Below are 13,902 nucleotides of genomic sequence, written 5' to 3'. Positions count from 1 at the left end.
AGGGAAGGAGGGAGGGTGGTAATTATTAGTGTTGGCCAGGGCAGGAGATGGGAGGGATATCTCCTGTCCCGGCCTACCACTAGGTGGTTTAAGTTAAGGGGAAGATTAGGTTAGAGCAGAGATCTCAAAGTTCCTCCTTGAGGGCTGCAATCCAGTCGGGTTTTCAGGATTTCCCCAATGAATATGAATTGAAAGCAGTGTATGCACATAGATCTCATGCATATTCATTGGGGAAATCCTGAAAAACCAACTGGATTGCGGCCCTCAAGGAGGGACTTTGAGACCCCTGGGTTAGAGGGCTGGCTGGGTTAGAGGGCAATCAAGCCAGTGTGACATCACTGATGAGGCTGGCTCTTTTTAGGGGGAAGAGGGTACAGGGAAGGAAGGTGGGACAGTGTTTAGAGCCTGGCAGGGAGGGGGGTTTGATTCACAGCCTGGTAGGGAATGGGACTGAGTGCAGGGCAAGGAGGGAAGTAGGCTGGGTGCAGAACTTGGCAGGGAGGGTGGCTGAGTGCAGAACTTGAATATTAAACCGCCCAACTTATATTCGAGTCAACCATTTTTCCTCCTTTTTTGGGGGGAAAATGGGGGTCTTGACTTATATTGGAGTATATACGGTAATTGAAGGCTTCCCTTCAGACGTCTGCTCAGACATTACCTACACAGAATACAAGGCCAAGTTCTTGGTGAAGTATAGCAGGTATTATAATGTCCAAAGTAGCACTCACCTCACAATATTGCTGACAAACTTCTTGTCATCCACTACCACGCTGAGCTGACAGGCCCGTGGTGCAAAGACATGCAGTGGTTCAGGGAACATGGGCAACTTCTCTCCCGGAGCTGCTGCCAGAATAATGGCTCTTCTCCGCGTCTGAGCTACTCCATACTGCCCAGCCTAAAGAGGAGCGATGGGGAAAGCTATTGGTTCAGAACTGGCCATTTGGTTATCTATCAAGACCAGCAGCTCATTATGTTTCTTTGGGGTTTCTGACTGGGCCACTTGTAGAGAAAAGCACTTTACAAAAATATACTAAACGCTGGGGGGGGGGGGGGGACGGGGGAGGAATCAAACCTTGCTGCTCATCTGGCTCACTCTCAGTATCTTCCTCTATTTCCTTCCCATCCCCTTGCCATGTTTATCCCTCTCCCATTGGGGGATGGATACAATGGTGCTTAACTTTGGTCAGATCCTTTCAAATTCTGAGCAAGTCTCCCAGATGTACCTGCAGCACACCAAATGTGCACTGGTAGCCCATGCGCACGAGGCAGCGAAGGGTCAGCTTCAGCACCATGGACCGCTTGAAGGACACAAAGTTCCTGACATTTTCCAACAAGAAGTACCTGGGCCGGTAATAATCACAATAGCTGTAGGAGACAAACAGCTGCTGTTAGCATCAAAGCCAATTCACCCCACTGTTAAACACCTGCCTCGAGTTCAAACAGCTGTAAGTCTATGTGAAGCTGTTCAACTCTTTTTTGGAAAATGCTGTGCTCCCTCTGAACCACACCCAGAACATCCCGGCTGACCTGAGATAGGAAACCACCAGAGAGTTCTTGAATTTGGAGTAAGTGCGTGAGTTGAATCTGTTCATGCCACTGAAACCTTGGCAGGGGGGGCCGCCACAAAGCATCTCCACATCACCCTTCTGGGGCAACCTCTGTCCCAAAGAGTTCGTCTTCTCCCCTGACATGACCAGCTTCAGTAGCACATTGCAGTCCTCGGTAAAAACTGTGCTTCCAGGATTATTCAGGCGGAAGGCCTGGGCTGCCGGCTCCCACATCTCAATTGCCCACAATGTTTCCGAAACCCCTGCAGGAGAGAACCACTGCATGCTCAGAGCTGAAGATCTCATAAGGCTAAACTGTTTAGACCATTTGAAAATTAATGCTCAACTACCCTGCCACTTTCTGCACATGCTTTCACCTGGATTCCCATCCTCTCTAACCACCACCAGTTTGGCCAGCGACGACTCTGAAGCTTGTGCGAGCAGTGTCTGAACAGCAGCACGCTAAATCAAAAAGACGACTCATGTTTTGACACACAAAGCTCATTGTGCTTGCCTGCTTGGTGGAAACCCTCAGACAATCCTCCACAACCAGAGAACACGTCCAAAGTGCGAAGTTTAGGAACCTTATTCTCCATCGCATGGCTCTCACTCTGCTCCAACGTGCACGATGATTTCCCTTTACCCTTCCCTATTAGGTAAAAGAAATGTGAACTGGTGACACGAAAAGAATCCTTCCCTAGCCTTTGCTCTACCAGTCTGAGCGGGCAGAATTATGCAAATTACCTTTGCCTTTCCCCTTCCCTTTGCCTTTGTTTATGGAGCTGCGGGCATGATTCGGAGGATCTTCAAAACCCTTTGTTCTTGCACTGTATGCCTGAAAACAAGAGAAGGAGAAATTAGGTTCTTAGCTGCTAATTTTTTTTCTTTTAGACTCTCCAGACCGGTACAGTTCGTTGATGGGTAATAGCTCACCATGACCAGCAGGTGGAGACTGAGACAAAACCTTTAAGTAGCTGTGCTTCCCTCTAACCAGTCTGCCAAATAGCCAAGCAGAACTAAGAAGTGCTAATTATCACAGTAATAACACTCCTAACAGGAGTAACAACTAATATAGAACAAGACTGTTGGAAACTGCATAGAAAAAACCCCTTCAGCAAACATCCCCACAGCTCGCCAGCTACGTCTGCTGAGTCAAAGCCGCTGTTCTTTTTAATCTCCCCGACCCTATAAAAATACTAGAACCCGCAGAAAAAAAATAAATATAACTCTTTTCATGCGAATCCCACAAGAACAACAGACAGTGCTCATTGCGCAATACACGACCTAGCTAACAGAAAAGTGACGGCTAACAATAAAAAAAAAAAATCAATTACAGACAATTGAAGGCTCTCTTCAGACCGGCAGTGCTTCAGGATTTTTTTTTTTTTCTATCAGAACAGATTCCACTGACTCTCTAACCCATATGCTTTGCCAGTATCGGTGGCAAGGCTTACAACTGAGGCACCTCTAGAAAAATATTGGGGAGGTGGAGGAAATGGGGAGAGGGACTGAACTCGTGACCCATCGAGTGTTAACACCCCCGAAAGGGTCCCAAGCTCAGTCCAGCACAAGACGGGGACAAGAAGGCCACTAAACAACTTCCAACAAACCTACACTAACCAACGAAGACTAGCAACAGCTTACCACACCTGCTGAGACTGAGAACAGACTGGTTAGGTTAAGGGGAAGCACAGCTACTTGCATTACAGCCAAAAGGTTTTGTCTCAGTCTCCACCTGCTGGTCATGGTGAGCTATTACCCATCAGTGAACTGTACCGGTCATGAGAGGTGCTAAAGAAAAGCCAATTACAGTCAATTGAAGCTAACTGAAAGCTTCCGTTCAGACCGACACTGCCTCAGGATTATTTTCTTTTCAATAAAACTTTAGAAAGCAGACTCCACTGGCTCTCAAAGCTATATGCCTTTCCTGAGAGGCGGCAAGGCTTAAAGCCGAGGCACCTCTAGCTCAAAAAATTTTGGAAAGGTAGGGGAAATGGGGAAGGGGGGACTAAACCAGTCGAGTGTGGCAATCCCAAAGTCGGACAGACCCCTAAAAGGGTCCCCAAGCTCAATTCGGCACCACAAAAAAGGACAAGGCGGCCAAATCAAAATACAACAGGCCCTACACTAAACCAAAGAAAGTCTGCACAGGTTCACCACCTCGACCTGTTGGAGACCGAGAATAGACTGACTGTAGATGGGACTGCACAGCCCACTTGTACTACAGCCAAAAGTCATTGTCTCCGTCTCCATCTGCTGGCAGAGGAACATAAACCCATCCGTTCTGTGCCAGTCTGGAGGGACGCTAAAGGAAAGTCTTTTTTGTTTACACCACAGCACTGGCATAGGGTTGGCGAGGGCAAAGGGGAGTGGGTAGGTGAAGAGGCTATGAAATAAACCCGCCAGGACATTTGAAAAACTATCCGATTGGGCAGGAAAAGTGAATCGAATATCAATTCAGTGGGCCAAATTGAATCAAATAATTTTTCCCTGAATCGATGTACAGTTTATTTTGTTCTTTGTTAACATGAGGGCTATTTAGGCTAAGAGCAAAAAGAACTGTTACCTCAAGGAAATAGAAGCGGTCGGATCCCCCAGAGGAATACTCCTGAATAGATTCAGTCAGGTCCTCGCCATACTCCACAGTACAGCGGCCCTGCACATCCTTGAACTCTACATTGACTTCCTCATCACTCCAATACAGCAGATTAATGTCAGCATGGTAACTGGCTTTCATGCACTTGTGGGTGTTCTCGGGCCTAGCAAGAGAATAATAATAAAAAACAGCACAACTTCACGATGATAATGTGTCAAAGCCATGTAGGACCAGCACAAAAAATTCTGGAACGATCTGTGGGACACTAACAAAAAGTTCATTGTCACGTGGTTCTGGGACTAAAGAGAAACTGCACAGTCTTCTCTGAGACAGTTGAGGGTATTAACCTTCTCCTACCTGTAGAATTTGTAGATACGCAGCCTGATGTCCGATTCATTAGGCTTGCCATTGCTGCGCTTGTGGCAGTAGATCTCCTTGATGCGACCAATGCGATAAGGCTCTGGAGCATCCAAGTTGCTGCCCTTGATGTAGTCCGTGGATTTGCGATAATATTCTGGGTACATGTCTTCATCCACGTCATCCTTCTTCTGGGGCCGTTTCATGGGACTGCTTAGTCTCACGCTGAGGAACAGACTCGGGAAAGTAAATGCCAAGGTCCACTAAACATTATGGGAGTAGGAAGGGGCATGTTCTCAATTTCTAGGGCCAGCATCCAAAGCAAATCTGAAACTCCTCTTTGGCCACATCCTCTCCATCCCAGATACATACTCTTTTTGTTAATTCTGGAAATACTTTAGCGATAAACATAGAATAGCCAAATTAGTTTTCAGATTCTAACATTTGACGGAGTAGCCTAGTGCAGTGGTTCCCAACCCTGTCCTGGTGGACCACCAGGCCAATCGGGTTTTCAGGATAGCCCTAATGAATATGCATGGAGCAGATTTGCATGCCTGTCACTTCCATTATATGCAAATCTCTCTCATGTATATTTATTAGGGCTAGTGGTTAGAGCTGCTACCTCAAACCCAGCGCTGCTCCTTGTGACCTTGGGCAAGTCACTTAACCCTCACTGCTCCAGGTACCATAAGTGAATCTGCCGGGACAGGTAGGGAAAATACTTAAGGGTCAATTTCTGTATTTTATTAAATGTTTAGATCAATAAGAAAGAATATTTTATATGATATATGCGATTGCATAAGTTATGGTAGGGATGGGAGGGAGGGGGGTTAAATTCTATGATTTAATGTTGAATATGATAGAAATTCAAGTGATGTATTCAATTTCAAATGTCATTTATTGATACACTTATTGTAAGATGTAAAATGAATAAAGATTATAAATCAAGGGTCAATGTATTGTAAACAGCTTTGATGTCCATGGAGGAAAGGCAATATATCAAAGATCACCATAATCAGTATTTAAGGATTGCCCACAACCACATTATTTCATCTTACATCAAGTACATAATATTCTATCCTTTGAAACTTTTCCACAATCACTTGAAATTTGTTCAATTATCATTTTACATACATAAATTTATTCCCTCTCCACCCACCCTTCCCACAAATATTTAATTCAAAATAGCCTAGATTTCTAACCTGAAGGGGAAAGCATCAGGAAGCATCAGGACTCCGTCCCCTATTCTGTACTGAACTCCATTTTTTGTGGCAAGACTGTAGAAGACCCTTCCGTCTACCTCCTCCAGGGGGTCAGAGACTCTGGGCATTTCCTTCTGTCTTATTTCAGCTAGGCGGGTGCAGCTAACACAAAACCTGGACAGGAAAGTCGAGACAGATGCATTTCTTCTTTTGAAAAAAATATTTAGTTCTTGCATGCACTGGGGAAGGTTGTGGTGATGGTGGGGAGTGGGTAGAGAGATGAAAAGTGGCCCTCACTTGTACTTATTGTCCTCTGTCGGTTGGGCTTTAGGGGGCGTCTCAAAGCGTGCATATTCTGGATCATACCACATCTGATAGAAGTAGGTTCTGCCGTCATCATTTACCACTTTCATATCCACATCCAATCCTCCCTGCAGGTAAAATGTGTGCGTGTGTGTGAGGGGCAACAAAGTACAGGTTAACAGCTGTAATTTCCTGTTTCTATGAATTATCCCACCTCAAGTATCTTGTATGTCAGGTGCATGGAATGGCTTGTTCTAGAATTTGTTCACAAGCTTGCCAGATCAGCTGCTGGTAGAATCACCCACCCCTATGTAACAAAATCCATGCTAGGGAAAAGGAGAGGTTTGGAAAGTAAATTATTTCAAATGCTTTTTTTTTTTAATGGTTTTAAGACCTAGTCAGGACTCTGGACCTAGACGTTGCCTACAACTAAGGCAAAATAAAAAGTTAAAAGGGATGGAACAGAATCTGCTTTGTAAAAATCAAGAGAACATGACTATTTTTTTCCCTTTAAAAATGCACATTTGGGAGGGAGGAGGGGTTGGTATGATAATTAATTTTGGTATATAGGTATGGATTCATGCTAGATATTTTAGGTGTTGGAAATTGTGATTAATTAGGGGGGAAGGGGATAAATTCTGATATAGATATTAATAGAATTTTAAGTGTGGTATTTGAGTATAAAATGTTGTATTTACTGTTACACTTATTGTAAGTTTTAAAAAGATTAAAGAATTGGGGGGGGGGGGAGAGAACATGACTAAACAGACACAGCCCGAAAAGATGTCATCATACCTCCAAGAACCAGCCCTCAGATGGAACCCTGTACAGAACATGCACTTTGCCATGGATGTAGGAGAGCTGCATGTCCTCACACTCATCCACCAGAAAGAGTTCCAGAGGGTCTGACGTGGCTCCAAGAATGGTATCGGTCCCCCGGCAAAACCAATGGGCATGGAACATCTGCCCACTGCCATCTTCCCAAAGTGCAGTAATTCTGCAACACAAACACAGTGGAAAACAAACTATACTGTATGTCTGTGCTCATCTTGCCTCTCAAGAAAAGGCCAAAAGGCTGATCTATTGTACAATGTGTGAGCAGAAAGTCTTGCACAAGTTCACAGGAACCTTCAGAATATGTTCATTGCAGAGCATGACATATGCATGCTCACCTTGCTAGGAACAGAGGTTTTGTGGGGTCATCTGGACTGACTGAAACACAATCTCCAACCTCCAGGGTTTCAGAATCAACACACACTTTCTGGTAGAATTCCTTCTTTCCATCCGTCTGCAAAAGGAAGGCAGGCGGATTGTAAAACAAAACTAGAAAACAGGAAATGCTCTTCATACGGAAGGAAAACCAAATAGAAAACAGATTTAAGAAGGATATATCATGGACAAAAGTACACAGACACCTCCCCAGCATTGCGAGAAGCTAAAGCAGTAGACCAATTATTTTCTACATGTATTTAAGTTTCCAAGTTTACTATGGAATCAGTGGCTTCAGATTCTTTTCCCCATAATGCCACAGCACAATACCATGGTAGGAAAGAGACTTTGCCTAAAGTATCTTGCATGATCAAGTAACACAAGGTGGGAAGAGAACCTATTAAGGAGGAAGCTATGGAAGAGGTCTGTGGGTAAGAGCTGCTAACAAGATCTCATGCTGTTAATTCAGCCCTGCCAGTGACAGCACAGCCCAAAGTCTGCCAGTTCAGATCCACCAATGGCAGCACAAAGTCTTTCCTGTCGAGGGGGTCAGCACTTCTGGCATTACCTTGACTGGTTCTCCCACCCAGGAGATCCTGCTTTTTGTCTGCTTCTTTTTCCTTCCTTGCAGCATTTTCTTTGGCGAAGGCATTTCGGGAATGTTGTCATCCAGCTCCTCATCCTCATCCGCTTCTTTTACAGCCAGGTTTGGACACCTTGAAATTAAACATTTATTATTTATTAAATTCTGTGATTAGTCCATAAAAATGAGCCGAACCCTTCTAAAGTTGTAGAGAACATGTAGCTGGTTAACAAGACCATTTCCTTGATGAGTACGACATCATACAACATCTGTGCGTTCTCAAACAGAAACCGAGCAACAGCTTTACCTCCTCTGCAGGCAGGCCTGCTTACTACGGCCACCACCTCCAAATTTGATCATATCCTGGCAAGCCTTGCACTTTCCACAGTCCGGCTGCTGACAAACCTATCAAGAATAAAACAAGGCAGTCAAGCCTGGCGCAGGTGTCAAAGGTTTCAGGAGGTTTATATTCAGGAATTCTAGCCTTATTTATTTTTGTGCTGTTTAGGACAGCTTTAGAGAACGTGTGTAACAGGACAGGAGAACAGTAAGACAGTTCTCCCATTAGAGGCCTTGAAGGCCGTTTCCTTACCTCACACACCCCACAGCGTCTACGCTTTGAGTTGTTCTCTTTGTCCTCGTCCTTTTCAATTTGCTCCGAGAAGAAAGTGTCAAATATCTGAGATACGAGCCTGGTGGTGGTGGCTTTAGTTGGCCCTTTGTCTTTATCAATTTTGGTGGGATGCCGGATTGCCTGCCTCCTGGCAGCACGCCTGCAAAAGAGCCCAAAAAGGAACATTAGCTCTACCTGTCATTCCAGAGTGTTCTCTCTTTCACAGGCACTTTCATCTTCATCTCAATTAAGACCCATCTAATAACATAACATAACTTTATTCTTCTATCCGCCACAATCAGATAATTTCTAGGCGGTTTACACTGAAGAGAAGTGGCCAATCAGCAAAGTACAAAATACAAATAACAAAAGGTACAACATATTTCTTAAGAATAGTCAGAGTAGAATTATTGTAATTAGTATAACTTCTATTTAGGAAATGAATCTATCAAACACTAGAGTCTTAATTTATTTCCGAAATGCGCCATAGGTCAACCTGGCTCCATTGATGTAATTATCTAACCAGGATTGCTGTTTACTTGCTTGAAACATAAAAGTCCTGTTCAAAAAGGACCTGTATCTGGATAGGCAAATAAATGACAATTTCTGGTTATCCTCGTAGGGCTGTATAGCACGAAATGAGACAAAAGATAGGTAGGGGCCAATCCCCAAACCAACTTAAAGCAAATGCAAGAGAATTTAAATATTACTAGCTCACCAAAGCACATTCTTTTCTTAGACCTGGTACACCTGAATACAATCATCACTTTGACCTACTGTAAACAGTGTAAGCTAAAAATCTGGATCAGTACTATATATAAATATTTTCACAGTGTGATGCTTTTGTTTTTAATATAGCCCTAATTTCCTACCTTTTGCCCAGGGTGACACCTGCTAACTTAATTAGGTCCCTCATGCAGGGCGTGATGATTACAGGCTGCTCATCGCTGTCTCCAGCCTCATCGTAGCTCTCCACTTGCTCCACCACAAACTGAGCATGTCGCAGGAGCGAGTCCTCTGTGAAACGGTTAAAGTTCAGCCCAGCAGGAGGAACAGCGGTCTGAAAAACATGGAGTAAACTCCAGTACTGGAAATGGCAGGGGCATACTTGGTTACTGAAGGACGATCTTTTCCCTCATTTTTAAATGTGATTTTAACCATTGTACACCACTCTTATTGCCTAAAGCAGTGTATCGCAAACTCTGTGCTGCAGCAAAATTCCGGGTGTGCAGCGAGAGATAGGAGTCTGTCACTGCCCCCAGCGTACCAGAATTTTAGGGCTACCAGATGGAGGGATTTCCAAAACCTGGCAATTTGTCCAGGTTTTGGAAGGCCCCCGAGCTCAGGGCTGCATCTGGAGGGCCTCTGAGCATGCGTAGACGTCAACGTGATGACATCACGTACATGTGCTACGGCTGAAAAAAGTTTGCAAGACACTAGTCTAAAGGAAGAGTGGTATATCAAATGAAAATAAACCACACTTCAAGAACTATACGCTGAAAGCAGCCTTAGGATATGCACACAGCAAGAGGACTGCAAACTTCAGTGCCTCTGACATCAGATAGTGACAGTCTTCTTTCCCTGATGAAGACCTCATTGGGGACATTCTAAATCCAAATCTCACCAAGTGCCATGATGTACCCAGGGCCTCCCTGTATAAGGCTCTTCATTCATTAGACTGTTTCAAGTGGTGGCATTCTACACCTTCTTTTCTCTCATCAATAGAACAAGGATCCCTCTCACCTCAATCTTGTTGAGCAGATCCTCATAAGAGACATCGGGATTGTTCTGCAGAAATTCCACCACTATTTTGCTCATGTAGATTTTCTCCTGCATCAATGCAAAGATAGGGGCGTACTCTTCACTGGATTCCATCAGGATGTAGTCAGCAAATGCTGGGCAGAGGAGAGGTAGAGGTGTTTAAAGGGAACTCTACGGCCTTCATAGCTGAGATTTCTTATGAGTAGTTATTTACACCAAGCAGGACTTTTCCACAAAAGAGCAAGCCAGTTCATGCTCCAGGGAAGACATTAAACAGCTCATAAAGATTTGTCTGTTTTAAGCTACTCAGCTTGCCCTATTCCTTAAACATTTTGGTTCAATCAAAATAAGGAAAAATCGTATCTTACCTGTTAATTTTTTTCCTTAAGTCCAACCAGACCAGGCCACAATGCATGGGTTATGCCCCTCAGCTAGCAGATGGAGAAAGACTTTAAGAGCTGTGAACCCAGCCCTGTAAAAGGCTCTATGCAACCACTTATATGCTCCAGCAATCCTGTTAAAAGCAAATGAAAGAAAATTCTCCTCCTAAAAACTTTCAGCTAGAGAATAGCCTAAACCGTGGGAATCAGGTTCAGATCCCACTAAGGTTCTTTGTGATCCCTGACAAAATAAAATAAATCTCTTAACCCTCCACTGCTCCCAGGTACAAAACCTAGATTGTGAACTCACTAGAAACAGAGAAAATATAGTAAACTGCTTTGGCTATACCCCTGAAAGGCAATGTATCAAGAAATAAACAGGAGATCCTCCAGTGACCTTCCATAACTTCAGATGGAAAGTTCACTGCAATCAGAACACAGCTGAATAAATCTTCTAGGCTGAGAATCTGGACTTGTCTGTAATACAGAACCCCTTAAAGATGGTTTTAAGAATAAAAGCCATTCAGCAGTAAATTCCAATGAGCTGGCCTAGTACAAGAAAAAGCAAGCAATAAGGCTCCCCAGCTGCAGCAACACATTATCTGCACTGGAGAAACTGCCTGAAGTTTTTCCCAAAGATGTTGCTCCAACCTGGTCCTTGGGGGGATTAACACATACACAGACATTATTGCTTCCTTAAGCCAACATGCAATAATAGATGACAGTACTGCAAAACCTCTCTCTGCACTTATGAAAGAGCACAAGCAAGTGATCCAGCCTGCAAAGTTAATGGTCACCTCAAGATAACACAATAGTGTTCTCGGCATACCTAAGGGATGAGAAGGCAAAATTTATCTCTACAATCTTCCTGCCAAAGTGCTAGAATTACCACTTGATTAATATGGATGGGCAACCACCAACCAAAAGTCATTCAATCCCACCACCCCATATTACTTCTGAAGACTTAAAAATATGGTGGTAATTCTATCTTTTTGCCATCAAGTAGTCTGCTTGCACATTCTTGGAGCCCATGCCTACAACGAAAAAAGGTGAACATCGGCACAGTACAGCAAAGAGAAATGCCTCCCTGGACACCACTGCACTCAGTTCTTCCCTCTCTGAATAGGCTGAACCAAAGGCTGGTCCAGCTGGGCCTTGGACCTACTTCACCAGACCAATCCTCTGCCGCATGGCATGTCCGCCACCATCTGCTGGAGACAAAATACCAAAAGAGCTACTGGCTGCACAAAGCCTTTCATAAGGCAGGGTTCACAGCTCAAGTCTATTTGCATTCTGCTGGCAGAGGAGCATAATAGACATGAAAGGCATGATTACATCTTTGCAATGTACCACAGCTTTCAGAATACACTAAGAGGGTGAGCCGTGAATCAGTCATTGGAAACAGCTTCAGAACTCTTACAAAGAGAATAAGAGAGGGGACCAAAGACAGGCAAAATCTTCCCACATTAACGGGTCCTCGCAAAGAAAAACAAGCCTATTTCTCCAAGCCTGTACCTGTAGTAAAGCCGATCAGAGCCCTTTCTCCGCCATCAAACCCGGTGATCCACCAGGCATTAATGGGCCCCAGCTTCTTGGCTCGAACACCACCTATGGGACAAAGAAATAAAGTCAACAATGTAGGCGGTAAATAAGCAGCCTGCTCTTTAGAAAGAGACTCCCCAAACGAATGCCTCTCTGCTAGGGGAAGGAAGGCGATGAGGGTAGCCCACCAACAGTACCAAGCCCTCCCGCAAGCTATTCTAACCTTTCCAGCCTGCAGCAAAAAGGAAAAGAGCCATCATGCACTTGAGACTTACCATCTGAACAAGGATTGTCATCATAGATGGGCTTCACGACTCCACTGAAGTACAATTCAATGTTCTTCTCAATGAGGCCAGAATCAAATGGACACAGGTGGCCCTTTTTATCATAAATACTGAGAGAGGAGAGGAGCATGAATATCATACGTAGTTTTCATCTCATTTTGCAAACAGCTTTAAGAGCTTCCTTAACCCCTCTGAGGACCCACTTATAGAATGTGTTGCCACCTCTTTGTCCTACTACAATTCCTTCTACTAAACACTTAATTATAAAAGCACACCTTATATCACCATCTTCTATTCCTAAAATCCATAAACATAACAAGGTGCCATGCACCCTCCGTGGGGCATAGAAAGTCACTATTCCGATCCTTTGATATAAAGATGAGATACTTCTATATTTCCCCCTTTCCAAAAATGAATTCAAGGGCTACCTGAAAGAAGTCACTCTGTGCTGAGGCAGGTCATCATAGCTTTCAAACCCATCTTCATTTGCATCAAACAGGGATAAGCGCTCATCCGTCAGCATTTCTGGCTCCTCCAGCTGAAAGGGATCCAGAGTTAAAATATACATATATATATATTTTTTTTTTTTTTGGGGGGGGGGGGCCTTCTGCCTTTCTCTTCTACACAGGGTTCAGACTTCCAAGCAAAGTCTGTATTATAGGCATTATAGCACCAGCCTATGCCAACTGTGTCCCTGAGGGACACTAACAGGAGGGTGCATTCAGGAATACACTGAATCGCAACTTTTAGCAACAAGCGGTTATACAAAAAAATAGCCCCTGCCTCCATCGCGGAGCCTCAGTCCCAGGAAAGGAACACGTTGAAAAAGTATGTAGAAGTATTTGCCAGCTGTACCATTAGCTTCTTATAGTACTATTTGCTCCATGTAAAAAAACAAACAAAAAAAAATGGTAGCTTGAGCGAGACCTTTATAAGTGCTGAAATTGAAGCTTGAAAAGAATGAAGGGACAAATTAAGCAGGCAGCACCAGGAATGGTTCTCTCTAGACAGTCACTTGCAATAATCAATGGCCGAGAATTCCTAGTATTATAATACAAATGTCAATTCAAAGTGCTCCTTATAGTAAGCAGTCCTCTCTAAAGAAAGACTGCAATTAAGAAGGAAAAGACACCAACTTCTGAAGCTAGAATTAGTCAGAAAAACCGTCTTATTATGAAAACCATAGGTTGTTACCAATATGAGTTGTTTTCCATTCACTAAGGTCTTATTAACAAAAAAGAATCACCACTTAGGGCTAGATTCACTAACCTTGCGATCCGTGTCCGATCTGTGGGCGATTGGAGGCAGGCCGAACGATTCACCAACCATCTTAATGCAAATGGGGTGATCGGAGGCACGCCCCCATCCAACGACACGGATCGCTGGGTAGCGAACCTGATGCATGCGCAGACCATCTGTAGATGGTCTACGTTTGCTTAAAGAGCTGCGACTTTTTTTTTTTTTACTTTAATTTTAAACTTTTTATAGCAAGCCTGTGGTTTTAACTATGGGCTCGCACTGCGGG

The 13,902-nt window shown here is 44.0% G+C and overlaps 1 protein-coding gene across 2 annotated transcripts in view; it reads right to left on the bottom strand.

The window, feature by feature from the left end:
- DNMT1 (DNA methyltransferase 1) overlaps positions 1-13,902 on the bottom strand; it is a 42,523-nt gene that overhangs the window by 6,397 nt on the left and 22,224 nt on the right. For both annotated transcript variants that reach the window (XM_033923092.1, XM_033923091.1), the window contains exons 10-28: positions 12,806-12,915; positions 12,369-12,487; positions 12,067-12,159; positions 10,154-10,305; positions 9,283-9,470; positions 8,390-8,570; positions 8,105-8,202; positions 7,783-7,930; positions 7,178-7,293; positions 6,801-7,002; positions 6,000-6,133; positions 5,703-5,876; positions 4,501-4,725; positions 4,114-4,306; positions 2,292-2,382; positions 2,062-2,196; positions 1,528-1,810; positions 1,224-1,365; positions 729-895 (exon numbers count right to left, since the gene is read on the bottom strand). In XM_033923092.1, coding sequence (XP_033778983.1) covers positions 729-895; positions 1,224-1,365; positions 1,528-1,810; positions 2,062-2,196; positions 2,292-2,382; positions 4,114-4,306; positions 4,501-4,725; positions 5,703-5,876; positions 6,000-6,133; positions 6,801-7,002; positions 7,178-7,293; positions 7,783-7,930; positions 8,105-8,202; positions 8,390-8,570; positions 9,283-9,470; positions 10,154-10,305; positions 12,067-12,159; positions 12,369-12,487; positions 12,806-12,915 — 2,951 coding nt within the window. The remainder of the gene's footprint in view (positions 1-728; positions 896-1,223; positions 1,366-1,527; positions 1,811-2,061; positions 2,197-2,291; positions 2,383-4,113; positions 4,307-4,500; positions 4,726-5,702; positions 5,877-5,999; positions 6,134-6,800; positions 7,003-7,177; positions 7,294-7,782; positions 7,931-8,104; positions 8,203-8,389; positions 8,571-9,282; positions 9,471-10,153; positions 10,306-12,066; positions 12,160-12,368; positions 12,488-12,805; positions 12,916-13,902) is intronic.

Source organism: Geotrypetes seraphini, chromosome 16 (genome assembly GCF_902459505.1).
Source record: "Geotrypetes seraphini chromosome 16, aGeoSer1.1, whole genome shotgun sequence".
NCBI lineage: Eukaryota > Metazoa > Chordata > Amphibia > Gymnophiona > Dermophiidae > Geotrypetes > Geotrypetes seraphini.
The sequence above is the reverse complement of the archived record's forward strand: the minus strand, read 5'-3'. Positions and strand labels throughout refer to the sequence as shown.